The 20,285-nt window shown below is 43.5% G+C and overlaps 1 protein-coding gene across 1 annotated transcript in view; it reads right to left on the bottom strand.

Annotated features, from left to right (window-relative positions):
- ASB5 (ankyrin repeat and SOCS box containing 5) overlaps positions 1 to 20,285 on the bottom strand; it is an 83,849-nt gene that overhangs the window by 47,678 nt on the left and 15,886 nt on the right. Inside the window, exon 2 of the mRNA XM_061583537.1 lies at positions 7,193 to 7,486. Within this exon, the coding sequence (XP_061439521.1) occupies positions 7,193 to 7,388 (196 nt within the window). The 5' untranslated portion in view covers positions 7,389 to 7,486. The remainder of the gene's footprint in view (positions 1 to 7,192; positions 7,487 to 20,285) is intronic.

Raw genomic sequence — 20,285 nt, 5'->3', positions numbered from 1 at the left:
ATCCACAATCAAATCATGGATGACAGTGGTGTTATTGTGTACTGATCTGGTGTTAAACAACAACACACACAGGCCAGTGAGCACAGCAGATGAGCAATGAGGAACCCATCCGTGAGAGGAGTGGCAGCAAGGAACAAGGCACAGATAGCCTTGCCGTCATCTTCTATGGTAATTCACCACCTCCCCATGTCTATATGGGTAGATCCCTCTACCCGTGATCACAGAAACTGGGGTGACATCACCCATGTTCCTCCATACTAAGACTCCTCCTAAACACCTGATATGGACCCAACATGAGCCCACCAACAAAACCTGCCAGAGCCAATTATCCCAGAAGGCCTCTGCGAGAATTGGGAACAGTAAGACCCATTCAAACTTTTTCACACAGGGCCCATCTACTCCCCCTCCTGTCTCACACCCGAGAGGGCCAGCCTTCTGCCAATTACAGACTCTCACTCTGAAGGCATCTGGCAACTTTCTCCTACCATTCAGTTCACTGCACAGGCTCTCACCCTTTGCAGGATCTACACATGCACCACACGCCCTCCCCACCACCAATCTCCTCTAGATTGGTTTAACAAAAAATTAAAACAAAGAAAAAAGAAACGTAATAGAAGGGGGTGGCGCCCTCGCAACTCCCTAAGGGGCTCCCCAAGGGCAGCTGGGCTTTTATGCCTCCTGACCCAGCCAGCAGCTGATGCAAGAGGCTGCAAGATTGAGTGCAGCCTCTCTCTGGAGCCAGGGTCAGGCAGGGGGTCCCAGTCCTTGCAGCACTTACCAGGGACTTCAGCTGTCTTGAGAGACAGCACCCCAAAGTAGCAAGCAGCAAGCACCCAGATGCTCAGATACTCACTCGCAGGGCAGGTCTTCTTGAGTCCCCTAGTGCTGCAGCTGTTCTTATGTCAACTTAAGCAGGCTGAATAGGGCTTGGAAGTCATTTGGCAAGCAGTGTAGATCTTTCAGAACTAGCGTTATGTGCCATCAACCCCTTAGCTGCTGGATTCGTTTGTTTATTTATTTTTTACATTTATATACCGCCCCATAGCCGAAGCTCTCTCTGGGCAGTTTATTAAAGTATTTATAACCTGTGCTTTCATAAAAGTATACCAAGGAGGTATATAACATACAAGATTACAATAAAATTGGTAAAAGCATTAATAAAACAGAATTAAACCGTTAGTAAATATGGGTTGGTTAAATAAGAAAAATTCATATTGCAAAGGCCGATCTAAACTATGCAGTTTTCAGAGATGTCTAAAATAAGTGTGTGTGTGTGGGTATTGGGAGTTGTAGCTCAGCAACATCTGGAGCACAAAAGGTTTTCCACACTTCATCTAAAAGGAGGCAGGGACTATTCCTGCTGAACGTCTACTGGTTCCACAGGACAAGGTCTGCCACACTAAAGGCTCAGTCCCTTGTAAAAGCTAACTGAACCTCAGGGACATGGGGAACCACCAGAAGTGTCTCATCAAAGGATATGTGATTGAGGTACAGCATAAGGGATTAGATGGCCCTTAAGGTACTGTGAGCCTACGTTGTTCTGGGCTTTGTGAATTAACACAAGTACCTTGGACCTCGCCCTGTAGCAAATTGGCAACCAATGCTGTTCTTTCAGCAGCAAAGTAACATGTTGCCAGTAATCTTCTTTTGTGACCAGTCTGGCCACTGCATTATGCACTAGTTTCATCCTCCATACCAGATACAAGGGCAACCCCACATAAAACACGCTACAGTAATAAAGTCTTGAAATTACTGATGCATGAACCACTGTGATCAGGCTGTCATGGTCCAGGGATGGTTGCAGCTGGTATACCAGCTGGAGGTGGTAGAAAGCACTCTTGGCCTCAGAGGTCACTTGGGCCTCTTGAACTGCCTAAGCCAATTTGTACTGCCAAACAGCAAGGTTCTTAATGGATCTGGAGACAAAGATCACACAAATGGAGTGAAAGTTACAGATTTTATTAACTACTAAGCAAACCATACAAAACAAAAAGCAAAGCAGTCAATCTTACGTCCCTCCAACTGACAGCTGTGAACCTTCAGAACGACAGCGAACAGACCCCTGAAGGAGCTGGATGCATAGCACACCATCTCAGTATCTTGGGTTTATGGTGAGTTCCACGTTTAGAGAGCTTTTCATAAGGCATTATATACTACCATTGGAACCTAATTGATTACACCTGGTATTTGGGTTATCCATCCATCCTTGTGACAATGCTTATGGTTTCTCAAGGCTGAAACAGCACTTCACTTGTGACAAGTAGCTAAGATATATAACTGATTAGTGATCCTCCCTGGTTCTTAGTACCAGATGGGAAGACTGTGTTATAGGAATGTAGTGAGCTTATCTCTGTGAAGGAGCCCAATGGCCAACATTTCGAGGATCTGCCTTATAGTGCCATCTCAATACCATTTTAGAAACTATTTTACAGAATAAAGCATTATAAATGTTAACCAGTTATATGCCTTTGGCCCAAAAGGATCCCTAGACATGCAAGGAGCAAGTGTGATGTACCAATAAGTAAAACTTCCAGAAATACAGACCCCATCTTCCAGATAATCTATTCCTGTCACTATAGGTGCATCGACATAAGAAGTACCCAGACTGTGTACTTGCTCTTTCAGAGGGAGTGCAATCCTGTCCAAAACAGGCAATTGACCTATTTCCCTGATGTGAGAACCACCCACCCACAAGGCCTCTGTCTTTCCAGGATTCAAGCTCAGTTTATTGACCCTCATCCAGTCCATCATTGCATCTAGGCACTGGGTTGCACAATCCCTCCTGACTCAGATGTAATGGAGAAATAGAGTTAGATATCCTCAGTTTACACATAACTCCAGAAGTCCTAATGACGTCCTGAGCTTCATATAGATATTGAATAGCATTGGGGCCAAAATAGTGCCCAGTGGCACCACATAGCATAAACACCAGGTGGCCAAACAGCGCTCTCTCAATGCTGCTCTCTGGACACGACCCTGCAGGTAGGAACAGAGCCACTGCAACACAGTGCCACTGATACCCAGAAGTATGCCACGGTCAACGGTATTGAAAGATGCAAAAGGAGCAGGTTTGCACCCCCCCGTCCTTCTCTCTATAAAGGTCATCCATCAGGGTAATCAAAGCTGATTTGATCCCAAACTTAGGCCTGAGCCCAGACTGGCATGGATCCAGATAATCAGTCTCATCCAGGCATGACTACAGCGGTTCTACCACATCCCTCTTAATCACTTTCCCCACAAACGAAGTATTTGTGGCCAGGTAATAGTTGTTACAATCCATTGGGTCCAGGCAGGGCTAGTGCCAGATTGCCACAGGCCTTTGGGTATCAGACGCCTGCAAACCCTCCCCTCATGCACACATCCATGCACTTTAATATACTCGGCCGTGCTACCTTTTCTGTTGCCATGTCAGTGTGCATGCCTGCCATCACCCAAGATGGCGTGGGTGGTGGTGTCAACATGCCCCCCCATCTTGGGTGATGGCAGGTATCTATGCTGACTCAGTCAGCCTTGGAGCAAGGGCAGCCCCATATAGAGAATATTACAATAGTCTAATTTGGAAGTTACCAGAATGTGAGTCTTGTAGCCAGGCTTCCTTTATCCAGGAAGAGCTGTAGTTTGTTCATGAACCACATGTAGCTGAAAATGGACACCTTCATATGACAAAGCTGGATCCGGGAGTTTTCCCAAGCTACATACGTGTAAGGAAAGTGCACCCCATCCGGAACAGGTTATTTCCTGAATTCCCTTACCTAAGAACCACCACACATGGCACTTCCATTTTTTGGATTCAGTTTCAGTGTATTGGCTCATATCTAGCCCATTACCACTAGATCAGTAGGTACATAGTTTATAAATTAAATGCAAGTACTCATTTGACAAATATACTTTGTGTCCTGCTATGCTGATAGCACAGTGATTATTATATTTATTTATTATTTGATTTATATCCCGCCCTTCCAGCAGGAGCTCAGGGCGGCATATTTGGGGCCCTTCACCTTCCATTGATGACTTAAGAGGTTCTGCACTATAGCTTCTTCCCATAGGACCAGCCCACGTTGCAGCTCCTCCTCATGCCACCATTGTCTAGTTTCCAGGAGGAGTGCCTCTGGTGTAAGGAGGAGCCACACAATGCAAGGTCCTCCCGCATAACCTAGAGCTTCGTGCAATATCCTGGCAGAGCAAGAAGCTGCCAGCAGCAGCTACCCCACTCAACAGTTAAAGAAGCAGAACATTTTTCTTTAATAGAGCTCCCCACCTTGGAGGGGGGATGTACTGCTTGTCACTAGTGATGTCACATGCACTACTAAATGTGCCAATAATACTCACCAGGCCACACATTCTTCCTAATTTCAATAGATGTACTAGAACAGAGATAAGGAACCATTTTCAGTCCAAGAGCCACATTCCCTCCTGGTCAACCTTCCAGTGGCCACATGCTAGTGATCAGCGGGGCCAAAAGCAAAAATGGGCAGAGCAACAAATGTGGATTTTTCATTTGTACAAGCCTAGTTTCTATACATGCTCACACACCCCTCTCTGTCCTACATCCAGGCAAGCAAGAAGCATTATCAAGAGTTCAAAGAAACATTCTGCCCAGGCAAAACTCTCAAGGAGGGTGAACAGCAGAGCCAGTGAAGAGCGGTGGCTGGGGAGGGGTGGCACATTTGGTCCACAGGTCTACAGTTACCTATCCAAGTACTAGAAGAAGGAAAATACTGTTTCCCAGTCCATAGATATGATTTGCAGTTGGGGATGGGGGGGAGAGGAACAATATAACTGGAACAAAAGTGCAGCTTGGAAGAAAGGCATCTGGATCTACTAGCATCTGTTGTGTCCAAAATAATCTGAGAACTCCCTAAAATAAAGATGATCCATTCTCTTGAGGGTGTGCTTTGAACAACAGGGGAAAACAGAAATTTTCAGAATAACCTGGGGGAAAATTCCTTCCTGATTTGATAATGCTACTGGGAACTTCTAGCCATTCAGTTGTATCAGTGGAGATATTCTTGACACTTTAACACTTATCCTATCCAATATTGTAGTGCTAGTAGTTATTGGCATCTTTTATGTCCAGAGTTTCTTCCACTATTGATTGTGGCTCCAAGGGAGAGTTTTTGGAATTATTTCCACGAAGGCATACATCAGAACTGGCCGTGTACAGTAGGGCCCCGCTTTACAGCGCTTCACTTTACAGCGTTCCGCTAATACAGTGGTTGTGAATTGTAGAAAGGCCCCGCTTTACAGCGCTTGTTCCACTTTTACGGCGGTTTTTTGCCGCCGGGTGCCATTTTGATCAATGTAAGTCAATGGGATCTGCTTTACAGCGGTTTTCGCTTTACAGCTGGGGTCCGGAACATAACTCGCTGTATGAGCAGGGCCCTACTGTATAGGGACTTTTCCTCATCTATTCAAATGACGGCCCTGGAAATCCCTTTTCCATAAAAATCCACTTGGATTACCAGTTTCCACACAATATTTTCCCCATGTGCCTTCAATAGGATGCATTCCAGAAGCAAACTTCATATAAAAATGTGCCCTCAAAGAAAGAGGAAATGCTCAGTTACAAGGAAATTATGTATGATATGGGAACATCCAATTAAATAATATCCCATCTGTATTCAACAAATGAGGCTGTTTGTTATTGTTCTGATAACTCGTTTGTTTTATCATTATGCTGTGTCATGCTGTACAACACCCTGAAACCTGACATGATGAAGGGTAGGATAAAAATGTTTTAAATAAATAAATATGTGAGAAACTTTCTTCAAATATCTAGCTTCAAATCCTGTTAAAAGCATTTTTAAGACATTTGAGAAGGTAATTTATGTTTACATTAGTTTATATTGCAAACCTACTTTCAGTAGAATATACATTCCAGTTAAGGTTTAGCTTGCATTAGCAACCTTAAAAATGTAACAAATACAAGAAAGGTTCAAAGGAACCTATTAGCTTCATGGGTGGAAACACTCTGTTATCCAGCATATGGTCATTAGGAAATAAATCACATTGAAATTAATTGTATTTCTTTCAGCATAGTATTTTGCATCATGATAGCTGAAACACCATCCTGTGCATGGGTGTTAAACCATTCCCAATTGCTATTAAAATGTCACAATCAGTTTGTAAATGGGGGACTGTTGCAAGGTTGTGTTAATGATTTATGGCTTCCAGTTCCAAGGGGTACTGAATGATTATTTCTGGCCTTGCCACCACCATAGAAGAATCCTTCCAGGGCTTGGACAGTCCTTAACAACAATACCGCTAGCTGTTGCTGTGTCATGAGCAAAACTTAAAATTTAAGCTCAGTTCTACTGTGCAGGCTCAAAGAATCAGGCGACTATAAAAGTTGTAATGTAAAACCCAGTACCCATTTGTGTAGAACTGATGACCTCCTTTGACAAAAATACTTCAGGATTTTGAGCTTATCTCTTTTGTGCATAAATAACTCAAAGCTGATTAATAACACACAAATGCTGCAGTGCTCCCAAAGCTTACTCATATAGACCTCCGTTGCACATTTCTTAGGAGTGAGCTGCTTGAATGCTGAGGCCTAAGACCAGCAATCACTAGATATATTTAGTTTGTGACATATATAGACATTTTTGAACAGCTTTACATAAAATCTCACATCTTCATAATATCAATGATTGAAATGTTAAAAACTAAATAAAAATGGATTCTCCTGGTATCTTCAAAATTATTAAGAATCAGATTCCTTGCTACATTATAGTTTTGTATTAGAAGCTGGTTTAACACTGTTATGGCACAAATAGCCTTTATAAACAAGGGCATATACACGAGCTGTGCTAGAATTTAATGTAGAACAGCTTTCACTATGAAAGTATTATGAATGACAACCAATATTATGAATACATTTTGTAGAACATTTCCTTCATACACACAATAAAAATACAAAACAAACAAAAATTAGATTTCATAACTTGAATTCATTCTGACCATTTTAGTCATGTTAGATTGAATCTTCTTTAAAAGCAATCAGTAGGACAGCCTATAAAGAAGGGAAATATTGTTCAATATTTAGATAAAGTGGGAAAATCTGGCCAACAACAGGTAGCATGAGGAATATGGAAAAAAGCACAGATTAATTTCCTTCATGAGAATAATTTTTAAAAGTTAGCAGTTCAATAAGAAAAAATGGCAATGTTGATAAAGTAAACAGAAACGTTACCTTGTCCTTGAGGAATTCCATAAAACTCAGCAGCTATTCTGGCTGCCTCTTTACGGTTCCCTTTTACAATATAGAAATGGCTCAGTATTGCAAGGCTGATTTTCACAAAAAGCTTAAAGCAGAACAGTGAAAGTATCGTAAAGTAGACATTGGATAGTTGTTGGGCAAAAGGACGATTTTCCTCTACGACAGTCATTGCTGCACAAGAGGCTTTGTCAGTATTTAGATACAGCTCTGAAATATGTCGATAAGGTTGTATGGCTCCCGCCAGACACTCCTAGGGAACAGCTGGTCCTGAGGAAAGAAAATATCAGCTGGTCATGATGCTTGCAGCTCAAAATATGGGGATTATTTATACTGTACATAGCACTGAGTTCACTTGGGCTCCTGCTAGCTTGATGGTATTCAACTGGAGAAGAATACATATAAACAGTTTCAAACATTTTGATTATGGCACTCCATACTTAAAATGGTTGTTTCATTCCACAGCTCATCTATCCATTGCATGTAATTACTTCAGTTTTGCACCTTAAGAATAGTTGTCAAATGGTATTATTAGCAACTTGTTCTTGTTTTATTCCATGATTTTCTTCACAATCTGCTGTAAACCTGAAAGAGAAAATTGTCCCTCTACCTCTAAATATCCTAAATGAATATACACAGTTTTGTTGGATCTATTAAAGTGCTGTTCTTACATTTTTTAACACATGTATTCCAAATGAAGGAATCATTCTGGGAAACTTTTGAGAGGGTTACTTTATTTTAAGAATGAATAGGTTAGTGGAAAGTCACACAAAGGTTCCAGCTGTACATCATATCACATGGGGCTTACAAAATGATTATTAATTTAGAGCATTTATTTAAATCTATTTTATTTAAACAATTTCTATGCTGCTTTTTAGGATCACAGATCCTCCCAAAGTGTCTTACAATTAAAAAAAATCATAGCAAAACAGTAAAACAACATTATTTATACAACAGAACTCAATACATAATTTGGCAGATTAAATATAAAACAGACAAACAGTAGATAATAAAACCATATAAAAGCCATTACAAATTCTTAAACAGTAGCTCATAATGACCAGCTGAAGTGGAAATAGTTCAGGGAGAAAAGGAACCAAAGGGAGCTCTTCTTGCAGCAGAGGTATGGGTGCAGACACATTCACTGTTCTGCCAGTTCCAGTGCATTCCACCATTTTTTTCTGACAACAGGGGCACACAATGCTAGTCAAACCCCACCCCTTTTTACTGTAAAACGTAGTGCGATCAGCTTGAGTGCGGTTATTTTTTAATCGCTTCAAAGAGATTTCGCAACGATCAACAAATCAACCCGTTATCCCTCTAGGTGTGGCCAAGGGAAATGTTTTGCTGTTGGCGAGGAATGTGATCACAGCCATGGGGAGGCCTGCTTGCCATCTCTTTCACTGTCCATCTCCTGCCAAACTATATTGAAAGTGGGGGGGGGTCAATAAGAGTTGGTTTTTCAGTAGAAACAATGGACTGGTCCTGCTTTCCATCTTCCCCTCAGCTGCAGCCTATTGGTATATAATAGTACCTGAACTTGGATATTTAATAAAGAGAAGTTTCTCTTAACAAAGCAAAAGGTTAATAAGACTGCAAGCTTAACCCCACACTGGGAGTAAGCCACATTGAGTTCTATGGGACTTACTTTTGAGCAGACGGGTTTGCAGCCAGTTCATTTACTTAGACAATTATCAGGAGGTCCATATCAGCTTGAATGCACATAAAGATCTCTTTTGAACACAACAGTCTACATTTAGGCAGGGAGGGAGTGATTGCAGCTGCCCTGAAAGAGGCAGTGATCTGAAAGCTCCTGAAAAAGCCCACCCTAGACCCATTGGTTTGCGACAATTACTGACCGATCGTAAATTCCCCCTTCTTAGGGAAGGTGATTGAGAGGGTTGTGGTGCAGCAATTGCAGGTACTTTTGGATGAAACAGATTATCTTGACCCAATCCAGTGTGAGTTCAGGCCTGGTTATGGGACTGAATCAGCCTTGGTCGCCCTGATGGATGACCCTTATCGGGAGGACAGGGGAGTGAGACCCTGTTACTCTTATTTGATCTCTCAGCGGCTTTTGATACCATTAACCATGGTATCCTTCTGGGCCGACTTGGTGAAATGGGTATTGGAGGCACTGTTTTACAGTGGTTCCAAACCTATCTCCAAGGTCATTTTCAGAGAATAGCATTGGATGGTTGTCTTTCAGCCCCCTGACAGTTGTGCTGTGGGGTGCCGCAGGGTACCCTCTTGTCCCCCATGCTGTTTAACATCTATATGAAGCTCTTGGGAGCGGTCATCAGGAGATTTGGGGCGAGGTGTCAGCAGTACGCTGACAATTCCCAGCTCTGTTTCTCTGTAACATCTGAATCAGGAGAGGCCGTGAAAGCCCTGGACTGCTGCCTGGACTTGGTGGTGGTCTGGATGAGGGCCAGTAAACTGAGCCGAATCCTAGCAAGATGGATATGTTGTGGGTTTGTGGTTCCCGAGTTCAGATAATTGGTCAGTTGCCTGCTTTGGATGGGGTTGTACTCCTTTTGAAAGAGCAGGTCCGTGGTCTGTGGGTGGTCCTGGGTTCATCTTTGTCATTAGAGGCCTAGGTGACCTCAGTGGCTAAGAGTGCTTTTTACCAGCTTCGGCTGGCAAGACAGCTGTGGCCATTTCTGGACTGGGATAGTCTGACCACTGTTGACCATGCACTGGTAATCTCTAGACTAGATTACTGTATTGCGCTCTGTGTGGGGCTGCCCTTGAGGTTGCGCCAGAAGCTGCAGCTGGTGCAAAATATGGTGGCAAGACTGCTTACTGGGGCAGGGTATTGCCAACATGTCACCCTGCTGCTGAAAGAATTGAACTGGCTGCCCATTAGCTACTGGCCCAAGTTCAAGGTTCTAGTTTTGGTGTACAAACCCTATACAGCTTGGGACCAAGATACTAAAAGACCATCTTATCACTGTGCTCTTCAAGTGAGGGCCTCCTTCAGATACCATCTTATCAGGAGGTCTGTTCCACACAACACAGAAAATGGACCTTTAGTGTGGTGGCATCTACTCTTTGGAATTCCCTCCCATAAATATTAAACAGGCGCCATCTATGTTATCTTACACGGCTTGGGACCACAATACCTGATGGAAAGCCTCTCCCGATACAAACCCACCCATACACTACGTTCAAGATCAAAGGCCCTCCTCCGGGTGCCTATTCCAAGTGAAGCTCAGAGGATGGCAACAAGGGAGAGGGCCTTCTCAGTGGTGGCCCCCAAATTATGGAATGATCTTGCTGACGAGTTGCGCCTGGCACCAACACTGTTATCTCTTCAGCACCAGGTCAAGACTTTCCTCTTCTCCCAGGCATTTTAGCATGTGTTTTATACTGTTTAAATTTTTAAATTGTGTTTTAAATTGTCTTTATAAGATCTGTTTTAAATTGTATTTGTTTTAATGTTTTTAGTTACCGTAAACCACCCAGAGAGCTTCGGCTATGGGGCGGTATACAAATATAATAAAATAAATAAATAAATAAATCTTTTCGGCACCTACTGAAGACCTTCCTCTTTCAATAAGCCTTTTAAGTAGAGATCTTATCCCAGTCTGCATCTGTGTTGGAATTGCTTTTTAATATGTTTTTAAACATTCTTTTTAAAGAATATATGTTTTTAAACCTTTTTAAAAAAAATGTTTTTATAGATGTTTTGTTTTAATGTATTTTAGAGTTTGGTTTTATGATGTTTATAGTGTTTTAGTGCTTTTGTTTTCTGCTCTGGGCTCCTACTGGGAGGAAGGGCGGGATATAAATCAAATAAATTGTCAGACCGCATCGCCCTCTATGTGCCTGCCCGGGCCCTGAGATCCTCAGGAGAGGCCCTTCTTTCAATAACTTCATCCGCACAAATACAACTAGTGAGGATACGAGATAGGGCCTTCTCGGTGGCTGCACCTAGGCTTTGGAATTCCCTCCCTAAAGAGATAAGAATGGCCTCTTCCCTGCAGTCCTTTCGTCGACAGGTAAAAACTTTCTTATTTCAGCAAGCCTTTGATTCCGAAGGCGGCTAAGGATAGGCCCAAATGGAGGTTATATTGTTCTTGCTTGTTTATTTTTTAATTATTCTGATTTTATGAGTATAGTTTTTAATTATCAGAAACAGTTTAATGCTATTTTAAATTAGAGTTCATTTTTTAATTATATCTGTCTATATTTATTTATTTATGTATTATATGCTTTTAACTTTGGTAGGTTTTAATTGTATCTGTTTTTTATCTGGAGGCTGCCGTGAGTTCCAATTTGGAAAAACGGCGGGGTACAAATAAAGTTAATAATAATAATAATAATAATAATAAATTTATTTTATCAGATGGAGTTGATCAGGACGGACCACAAAGATCAGCTCTGTTTAATTAAAGTAAAGGGGAAAACCTTCCTCTAGGATGCTCACCTTAACGTGGTGAGGGGGGTTGAGAGTGTCGAAGAAGCTGAGAGCAATGCCATCAGGAGTCTAGACCAAGAGGCTAGACTTCTAGCAGGGTCACCCAAGGCAGAATGGTCAAAGTTGAGACACCAGACTAAGATGCATCCAGACTCAGAGGAAGGCAATGGTAAATCACCTCTGAATACCTTTTACTGTGAAAACCCTATGAACAGAATATCCAAAATGCAACATGAGATAGTGCTGGAAGATGCCCCCCCAGGTCAGATGGCACTCAGCAAGCTACTGGGGAAGAGCAATGGACAAGTATGAGTAACGCTGTGACTACTCGCTGGAACAACTATCAGGTAGATCCACAGCTGGCTCTAGAATTGTACTCAAAGAGTGCTTATCAATGGTTCCTTCTCAAACTGGGTGGAAGTAACGAGTGGGGTACCACAGGGCTCAGTCCTGGGCCCAGTGCTCTTCAACTTTTTTATTGACTTGGATGAGGAGGTACAGAGCATGCTTATCAAATTTGCAGATGATACAAAATTATAGTTATACATTCCATTGATACTGGAGATCATGCCCCAATCAGATCTATGCCATACCATGTGAATGGGAAAGTTTTGAGTGAGATCAAAAAGGAGGTGGAAGATATGCTGGAATTAGGAGTGATCAGGGAATCCATCAGTCCCTGGGCCTCAAGTATTGTCCTGGTTCCGAAAAAAGATGGAATGACAAGGTTTTGCATTGATTATCGGCTAATCAATAAAATTACTGTCCCAGATGCGTATCCTATGCCTAGGGTAGACGCAATGTTAGAGTTATTGGGGGCAGCAACCATTATCTCTACACTAGATCTCTGTAAAGGATTTTGGCAAATGGAACTAGACGAGCAATCCAGAGCCAAAACTGCCTTCAGTACACCAGATGGGTTATATGAGTTTGTGACCTTACCCATGGGACTAAGAAACTCACCAAGTTCATTTCAGAGGCTAATCAATACTGTGTTGCGAGTAGGGTTGCCAGGTCTCCGGTTTTCTGCCGGAGTCTCCAGCAAAAGGGGGCTGTCTCCGGCCTCCGGCAATACTTCATTTAAACTGGTGGATCTCCGGCTTTTCATTGGCCCCCTCAGGCACGCATGTGTGATTGACACACGCATGCGTGAAGGCTGTGGCTGGCCGCCTTCCCGCCCTTTCTGGAGAGACAGGAGGAGGAGTTGAGGCGGTGCCCTGCAGTCTCCATCGCGGCCACTAGAGCACCTCATCGTTTGAATCAGCTCGGGATGAGAAGGCCGCTTTTCATGAGGAGCAGGTTGGAGGCCGGTTCGTAGGCTCTTTGGGCAGTGAGTGAGTGAGTGAGAGTGAGAGAGAGAGAGAGAGAGAGAGAGAGAGAGTGGGGGGCAGGCAGGCAGACCCTAGGCAGGCCCTAGGCAGGCAGGCCCCAGGAAGGCAGGCAAGCCCCAGGCAGGCAGGCTCCAGACAGGCAGGCAGGCTCCAGACAGGCAGGCAGGCCCCAGGCAGGCAGGCAGGCAGACCCCAGGCAGGCAGGCAGGCCGGCCCCAGGCAGGCAGGCAGGCAGGCAAACCCCAGGTAGGCAGGCCCCAGGCAGGCAGGCAGACAGGCAGACCCCAGGCAGGCAGGGCCCAGGCAGGCAGGCAGACCCCAAGCAAGCAGGCAGGCAGACCCCAAGCAAGCAGGCAGGCAGACCCCAGGCAGGCAGGCAGGCAGACCCCAGGCAGACCCCAGGCAGGCAGGCAGGCCCCAGGCAGGCAGGCAGACCCCAGGCAGGCAGGCAGGCAGACCCCAGGCAGGCAGGCAGACCCCAGGCAGGCAGGCAGGCCCCAGGCAGGCAGGGCCCAGGCAGGCAGGCAGACCCCAGGCAGGCAGGGCCCAGGCAGGCAGCCAGGCAAACCCCAGGGAGATGGGCTGCATAACCTCAGAGGGGGGGCAGAGAGAGCGGTGGGCTGCATAACCTCAGAGACAGGGGGGCGGCTGTGCGCTGAACAATTCTCAGCGCTGATGTGCCTGTCCCTCCCCCTTTATCTTGCTGTAGATAGCCGGGACGAGGTCCAGAACAGCCAAGAAACATGCACAGCAGGATCTTGGTAGGCATGCCTTTATGGAATCATATGGCTTCCTTTATGGAATCAATCCATGTCTTGTTTGGCCTTCCTCTTTTTCTACTCCCTGCTATTTTCCCAAGCACTATAAAAGATTATTCTTATTTTGTATAATCTTTTATAAGACGTTTCATCTTGATGCAATTAAAAACCATTCAATTGCTTCAGCAGGCAAAAAAGTCATTAAGTGGTCTGCCAAGACCCTCAGTAATGTTCAAGTAGTGGTGGTGGTGAGTTTGCAAATCCCTGGTCTATCGCCTTGCTGTCTGGTTGTGAGCTTACAGGATGCGGTGGACACAGGATGCTGGGTTTGAAGAACATAAGGAGAGCCCTGCTGAACCAGCCAAAGGCCCATTTAGTCCAGTGTCTTGTTTGCACAGTGACCACCTAGATGCCTGTGGGAAGCCCACAAGCAGGACCCGAGTGCAGCAGCGCTGCCCCCACTTGTGGTTCCCAGCAAATGGTACACAGAGGCATATAGCTTCTGATATGAAGGGCCTTTACTCTGATCCAACAGGGTTCCTCCAGCAGCATTGTGGCATACTTGTGTGCAGGGCTGGATTACCCACTAGGCCCCTGCATTAGTGCCTATGAAACTCCTACAGGCCTACAAGAAAGTTTGGGTTCTACAAAATTAATTAATGCAAATTATTGTCTGATGTAGCAGTTTACTCAGCCTTCACCCAATGAACAACAAACATATGTCTTAAGTAAATGTAGATTAAAAACTCACTTTGCAGCTGTTGTTGTTAGCAAAATCACAGATTACAATAGAGGAGCACAAGCCAAGATAGCCATGAAGCATTCTCAGTACATGAGATTTTGGCGTGAGGGACAAAATGATAAAATCTGACAGTGAAGCAGTTTGCTTCTCTTGAAGATACCCAGCTTATAAATGATGAGTAATAAAAATAGAGCTCAACCCACAAAAAGAGTGACTGGACAACCAGCCAGATGGGTTTTCCCAGCATTGTTGTCTTTTCTAATGAATCACGTCTTCTCATGATGTGTCCAAAGGATGATAACCTCAGTTTCATCATTTTAGCTTCTAGTGATAGTTCTGGTTTAATTTGTTTAACATGGCTGCAACCATATCTACTCAGAAGTAAGTCCTATTGAGTTCTATGGGGCTTAGTTCCTTAATAAGCATGTTTACAGTTGTTGCCTTCAAGGGCATCCATCTGTGCTCCCATCTAACATCTCTGCAACACTAAGCTCCTTTCTTCCAATAATGGCCTGGCCTGAGGGCACGTAAACCCTTCTTGCCAGAAGCAAGTAAATTAGATTAAATGTTCCCTAAAGGCATTGAACTGTGACCTGGCAGACCACGGTTCGAATCCTCACACTGCCATGAAGCTCCCTGGGTGACCTTGGGCCAGTCACTGCCTCTCAGCCTCAGAGGAAGGCAATAGTAAACCACCTCTGTCTGAATACTGCTTACCATGAAGACCCTATCTGGGATCAACTTGAAGGCAGTCCATTTCCATTTTGCATCACCCTAAGCTTGTGAGAAAGAATGACCTTGTCACTTCAGATGGACCTAGGAACACCCTATTTTAGGTAAGATTTCTATTTTAATCTCCAATCAGAGAATTTTTTTTTAATGGTATGCTCCAAGCAACTGTGGTTGATACAATGTGTCATGTTTAATGATGTCACCAGGGCCCGCCCCGTGACATCACCAGGGCCCGCCCCGTGACGTCACCAGGGCCTGCCCCCATTTTCTCAGGTTTTTGGATGGTTCCGACCTGGCAACCCTAGTTGCGAGGCATGTCAGATTTTGCAGTGGCCTATATCGATGACGTGGCCATTTTTAGCAAGTCGGTACCTGAGCATGTCCAACACCTGACAACAGTATTGGAGGCCTTAAGAAAAGCAGGCCTCACAATAAAAGCTAAGAAATGCCAGTTTGGACTAAAGGAAGTAATCTATTTAGGACATAAGGTGGGGAGTGGGAAAATCACCCCCTTATGGAGCAAGGTGGAGGCAATACAAGCGTGGCCGATCCCCTTAACCAAAAAACAAGTAAGGGCATTTCTGGGTGTGGCTGGATTTTATAGGAAGTCTGTGAGAAATTTTGGGGAAATAGCAACCCCCTTGCATGAATTAACAAAGAAGAAGTGTTCTGAGCGTGTGGTATGGACGGATGAATGTCAGAAGGCTTTTGATCTACTGAAGCAAGCCTTGTGCCAAGGACCCATATTAATAGCACCAGACTATGAGAAACCATTCATCGTGGCTACAGATACGTCGGACCTGGTGCTGGGAGTCGTCTTGCTACAGGAGAGAGAAGGCACCAGACATCCAGTGGCGTACCTGAGTCGCAAGCTGACGCCGAGGGAGAAAAACTATTCGTCGGTCCAGAAGGAGTGCCTAGCGGTCGTGTGGGGACTGAACAAGTTGCGCCCATACGTGTGGGGACGAAGATTCACAGTGACTACGGATCATCGGGCCTTGTTATGGTTGCAGACTATGAAAAACCATAACACTATGCTGCAGAGGTGGTCCTGGGCCCTACAGGACTATCAAGTGGAGTTCCAGTTCATCAAAGGCAAGGACAATGTACTGGCTGATGGACTTTCCAGGCAAGTGGCTGGGACTGCAGTGACGTGACCAGACAGAGGAACAAAGAAAGACATTTTCCCCATAGAGACTTTTATTTGTTAACGCGACGTATAAATCCTGGAACATGAATAATACTCTGCTGTTGTTTAAGGGGGGGGAAATGTGATGTTCCTATATTAATGTATACATGGTAAGTGGAGTGAAAGAGGAGGGGGAGTGAATGGGCAGTAGAATGCGAGATGATTGGCTGAGTGTTTAAAATGGCTGAATGTATAAAAGGAAGAGTGAGAGTGGAATCGGGGGGAGAAGAGAACTGAGTGGGTTGCTTGGTGGGGTTTAGAGAGTTGTTTGCCAGGAGGGAGGTGGAGTTCGGATTAGTATTGAGTAAAACCATATGCTTATGTGCCTTAAGAAGAAATCTTGTTAATCTTGTTAGCTTTGTTATCTGTAATAAATACTTAATTTGGTTTACCAAAGGCCTGATCCTTGGCTGGGGTTTCACAGACCAGAAGGGAGGGTAAGGTAATGACCAAGGCGGAAGGGGAACTGTAACAAATGGTGGCAGCGGTGAAGAGAATAACAATACCAGTATTCAGAGTCTCTGGGAATACTAGTATTGGGACGTTACTGGTGGTTGCCTAGCAGGGGGATCTGTTGAGATCTGTGCTAGAGCGGATAGGTAAACCATAAGAGAGTGCGGTCCGGACTGGTGGAGTCCCTGGTGGTGCCTAGAGACAGGCAGGAACCACGAGCAGGTAGGAACCTGACAGGGAGAGCCGGGGAAGGACGCATCACATGCTTATCAATGGTTCCTTCTCAAACTGGGTGGAAGTAACAAGTGGGGTACCACAGGGCTCAGTCCTGGGCCCAGTGCTCTTCAACTTTTTTATTAACGACTTGGATGAGGAGGTACAGAGCATGCTTATCAAATTTGCAGATGATACAAAATTGGGGGGCATAGCGACTTCCGGGAAGGGTGACTTAGCCTGTGCCTGCTTTTGAGACGGGCTCCTGCCTCAAAAGAAGCTTATTCAGATATATCAGTCAGATTTTTTCTTTTTTTTGACTGATTAAACTTCTCCCGGGTAGGGAGAAACGAAGAGATTAACCTCAAAGCCTATTTTTGTTGGGACGACCAGATCTCATTAATTTATGGGACGAGGTCCAGCCGACGAAGGTGGGACGGATTTTTAACAACAAGCTCTATCTGGAAAAGCGAACGTTCATCTTATCTTCTAAGAGAGAACGCACTAACAGGCAAGCACCCTTCTTTCTATATTTTTCTTTTACTTGACTTAAATTGTTGCTGTTTAAAAGAGATTTGCCAGATTGATCGGTTTTTGACATCTCACTGGGGAGCCATAACTTCTCTCTGCTACTCACTAATTAATAGCTTATCTCTGTTTTTGTTGCAAAAAGCTGTCCTGGATTTGCATTCTAAAGATATACACTGAAGAGGGATTTCTATTCCAGATTTTTATTTTGAAGAATATTATATTGCCTGAGACTACTCTCTTTTTGGTCTATTTTATTTTGACGAATCTGTTTTCTGACGACCGCCATTAATTGTTTCGATCCTGGGAACTGCATTTTGTTTACTTAAACATGGAGAGATAAGGCTGTCTGCTCTGTTTATACTGTGATGTCACCAAGTTTGGAGTATTAACCCAATTGTTGCTGAAATAAGAAGTGGTTTTCCTATATTTTTCTTTTAAAATGGCAATTAAGAAAGTGGCTGAGAAGCTGGAAATAACTATGTTTCAGAAAATAATGGATGAGATTGAGATAACGAAACAAAACCTGCGACAGGGTTGTAAGGAGCTGAAAATTGAATTGAGTAAAATGAAGCAGGAGATTAAAGATATAGGGGTCCCTGTGAGAGAGGTGACCCTGGAAGGGGTCCCTGTGAGAGAGGAGACCCCGGAGATTGGAACAAACGTGGAACAGGAAAAAGATTTGGAGTCTATGGACTTTAGAAACAAAATTTATTGTTTGGAGACACAGGAGATTAAAGACATAGGGGTTCTTGTGAGAGAGGAGACCCTGGAGACTGGAACAGGGGTCCCTGTGAGAGAGGAGACCCTGGAGACTGGAACAGGGGTCCCTGTGAGAGAGGAGATCCCGGAGATTGGAACAAACGTGGAACAGGAACAAGACTTGGAGTCTATGGACTTTAGAAATAAAATCTATTGTTTGGAACTCAATGTTATCTCTGAAGAAATTAATGAAGATTCTAGAGATAAAGTTATCAATGGCATGGATAATCTTCTGGACTGGAATGATGTGATGGAGCCCAATATAGAGAAAATCTATGGAATTAACTGCAGCCATGTGACAATGGAAAAACTTTCAAGAGATGACCCAGTGTATTTTGAAAAAAAGAACAGAGATATGATTTTACAGCAGTATTTCAGCAACCTATTCAGAATGGATGGCAAGAAAATATTTGGGATAGAGGTAATTCCCATCAGACTCTTACTATATGACTATGGCTTTGACAGCAAGATTATTATGGAATACTGATAATGGAAGATTGGATACTGAAATTACTGGACTTAACAAGACTACTGAAGATGGAAGATGGAAAATGGAACTAATAGGGATAATAGAACAATGGCTACTGAAATTACTGAACTTAACAGATTCTGATGTGATGGATTAATTGAAATGTTTATTTTGACTATGGTTATGACAATAAGATTATCATAATTAGTAATGAGATGGATTAATCGATATGCTTATCTGGAAAAAAAATTGATAGATATATTTCTTAAAGAATTGAAACCTCTCTTTGACTTTTTGTGGAAAGAATAAAGTAATGTTTATGAGATTTGATGATTAAGTAAGATAACTACTGGAGGAAAGTGATTTTATAATATGACTTAAGAGACAGGATTGTTATATATTATAGACTTATAACTGATTTGATCTTTGACAAATGGGAAGTCAATATTTTACTCTTTATTTTTTATTTTTGTTTTTTTTTTCTTTTTTTCTTTTTGTTTAACTATTTTTGATTTTGTTTTTTGTCTTTGAATGTTTTATGATTTTGTCTTGTATGTTTTATGAAAATCTGAATAAAAATTATTGAAAAAAAAAAAATTGGGGGGCATAGCTAATACCATGGAAGACAGAAACAAAATTCAAAGGAACCTTGATAGGCTGGAGCATTGGGCTGAAAACAGCAGAATGAAATCCAACAGGGATAAATGCAAAGTTCTACATTTGGGAAAAAGAAACCAAATGCACAGTTATATGATGGGGGACACTTGGCTCAGCCATACGACATGTGAGAAGGATCTTGGAATTGTCGTTGATCACAAGCTGAATATGAGTCAACAGTGTGATGTGGCTGCAAAAAAGGCAAATGCTATATTAGGCTGCATTAACAGAAGTATAGTTCCCAAATCGCGTGAAGTATTAGTTCCCCTCTATTCAGCACTGGCAAGGCCTCATCTTGAATACTGCATCCAGTTCTGGTCTCCACAACAGGTTCAGAGGAGGGCAACAAAGATGATCAGGGGACTAGAAACCAAGCCCTATTAGGAGAGACTGAAAAAACTGGGCATGTTTAGACTGGAGAAGACTGAGGGGAGATATAGCACTCTTCAAGTACATGAAAGGTTGTCACACAGCCGGGATCTCTTCTCGATTGTCCCAGAGTGCAGGACACGGAATAATGGGCTCAATTTGAGGAAGCCAGATTTCGAATGAACATCAGGAAAAACTTCCTAACTGTTAGAGCCATACGACAATGGAACCAATTACCTAGAGAGGTAGTGGGCTCTCCGACACTGGAGGCATTCAAGAGGCAGCTGGAGAGCCATCTGTCGGGAATGCTTTGATTTGGATTCCTGCATTGAGCAGGGGGTTGGACTTGATGGCCTTATAGCCCCTTCCAACTCTTATTCTATTCTGTGATTCTATGACACAACTAACCACTGATTTCAGTGGGGCCATTCTGGCATGACTTA

Source organism: Rhineura floridana, chromosome 9 (assembly GCF_030035675.1).
Source record: "Rhineura floridana isolate rRhiFlo1 chromosome 9, rRhiFlo1.hap2, whole genome shotgun sequence".
Lineage (NCBI taxonomy): Eukaryota > Metazoa > Chordata > Lepidosauria > Squamata > Rhineuridae > Rhineura > Rhineura floridana.
Note: the sequence above shows the minus strand (reverse complement) of the source record. Positions and strands in the feature narration are given on the sequence as shown.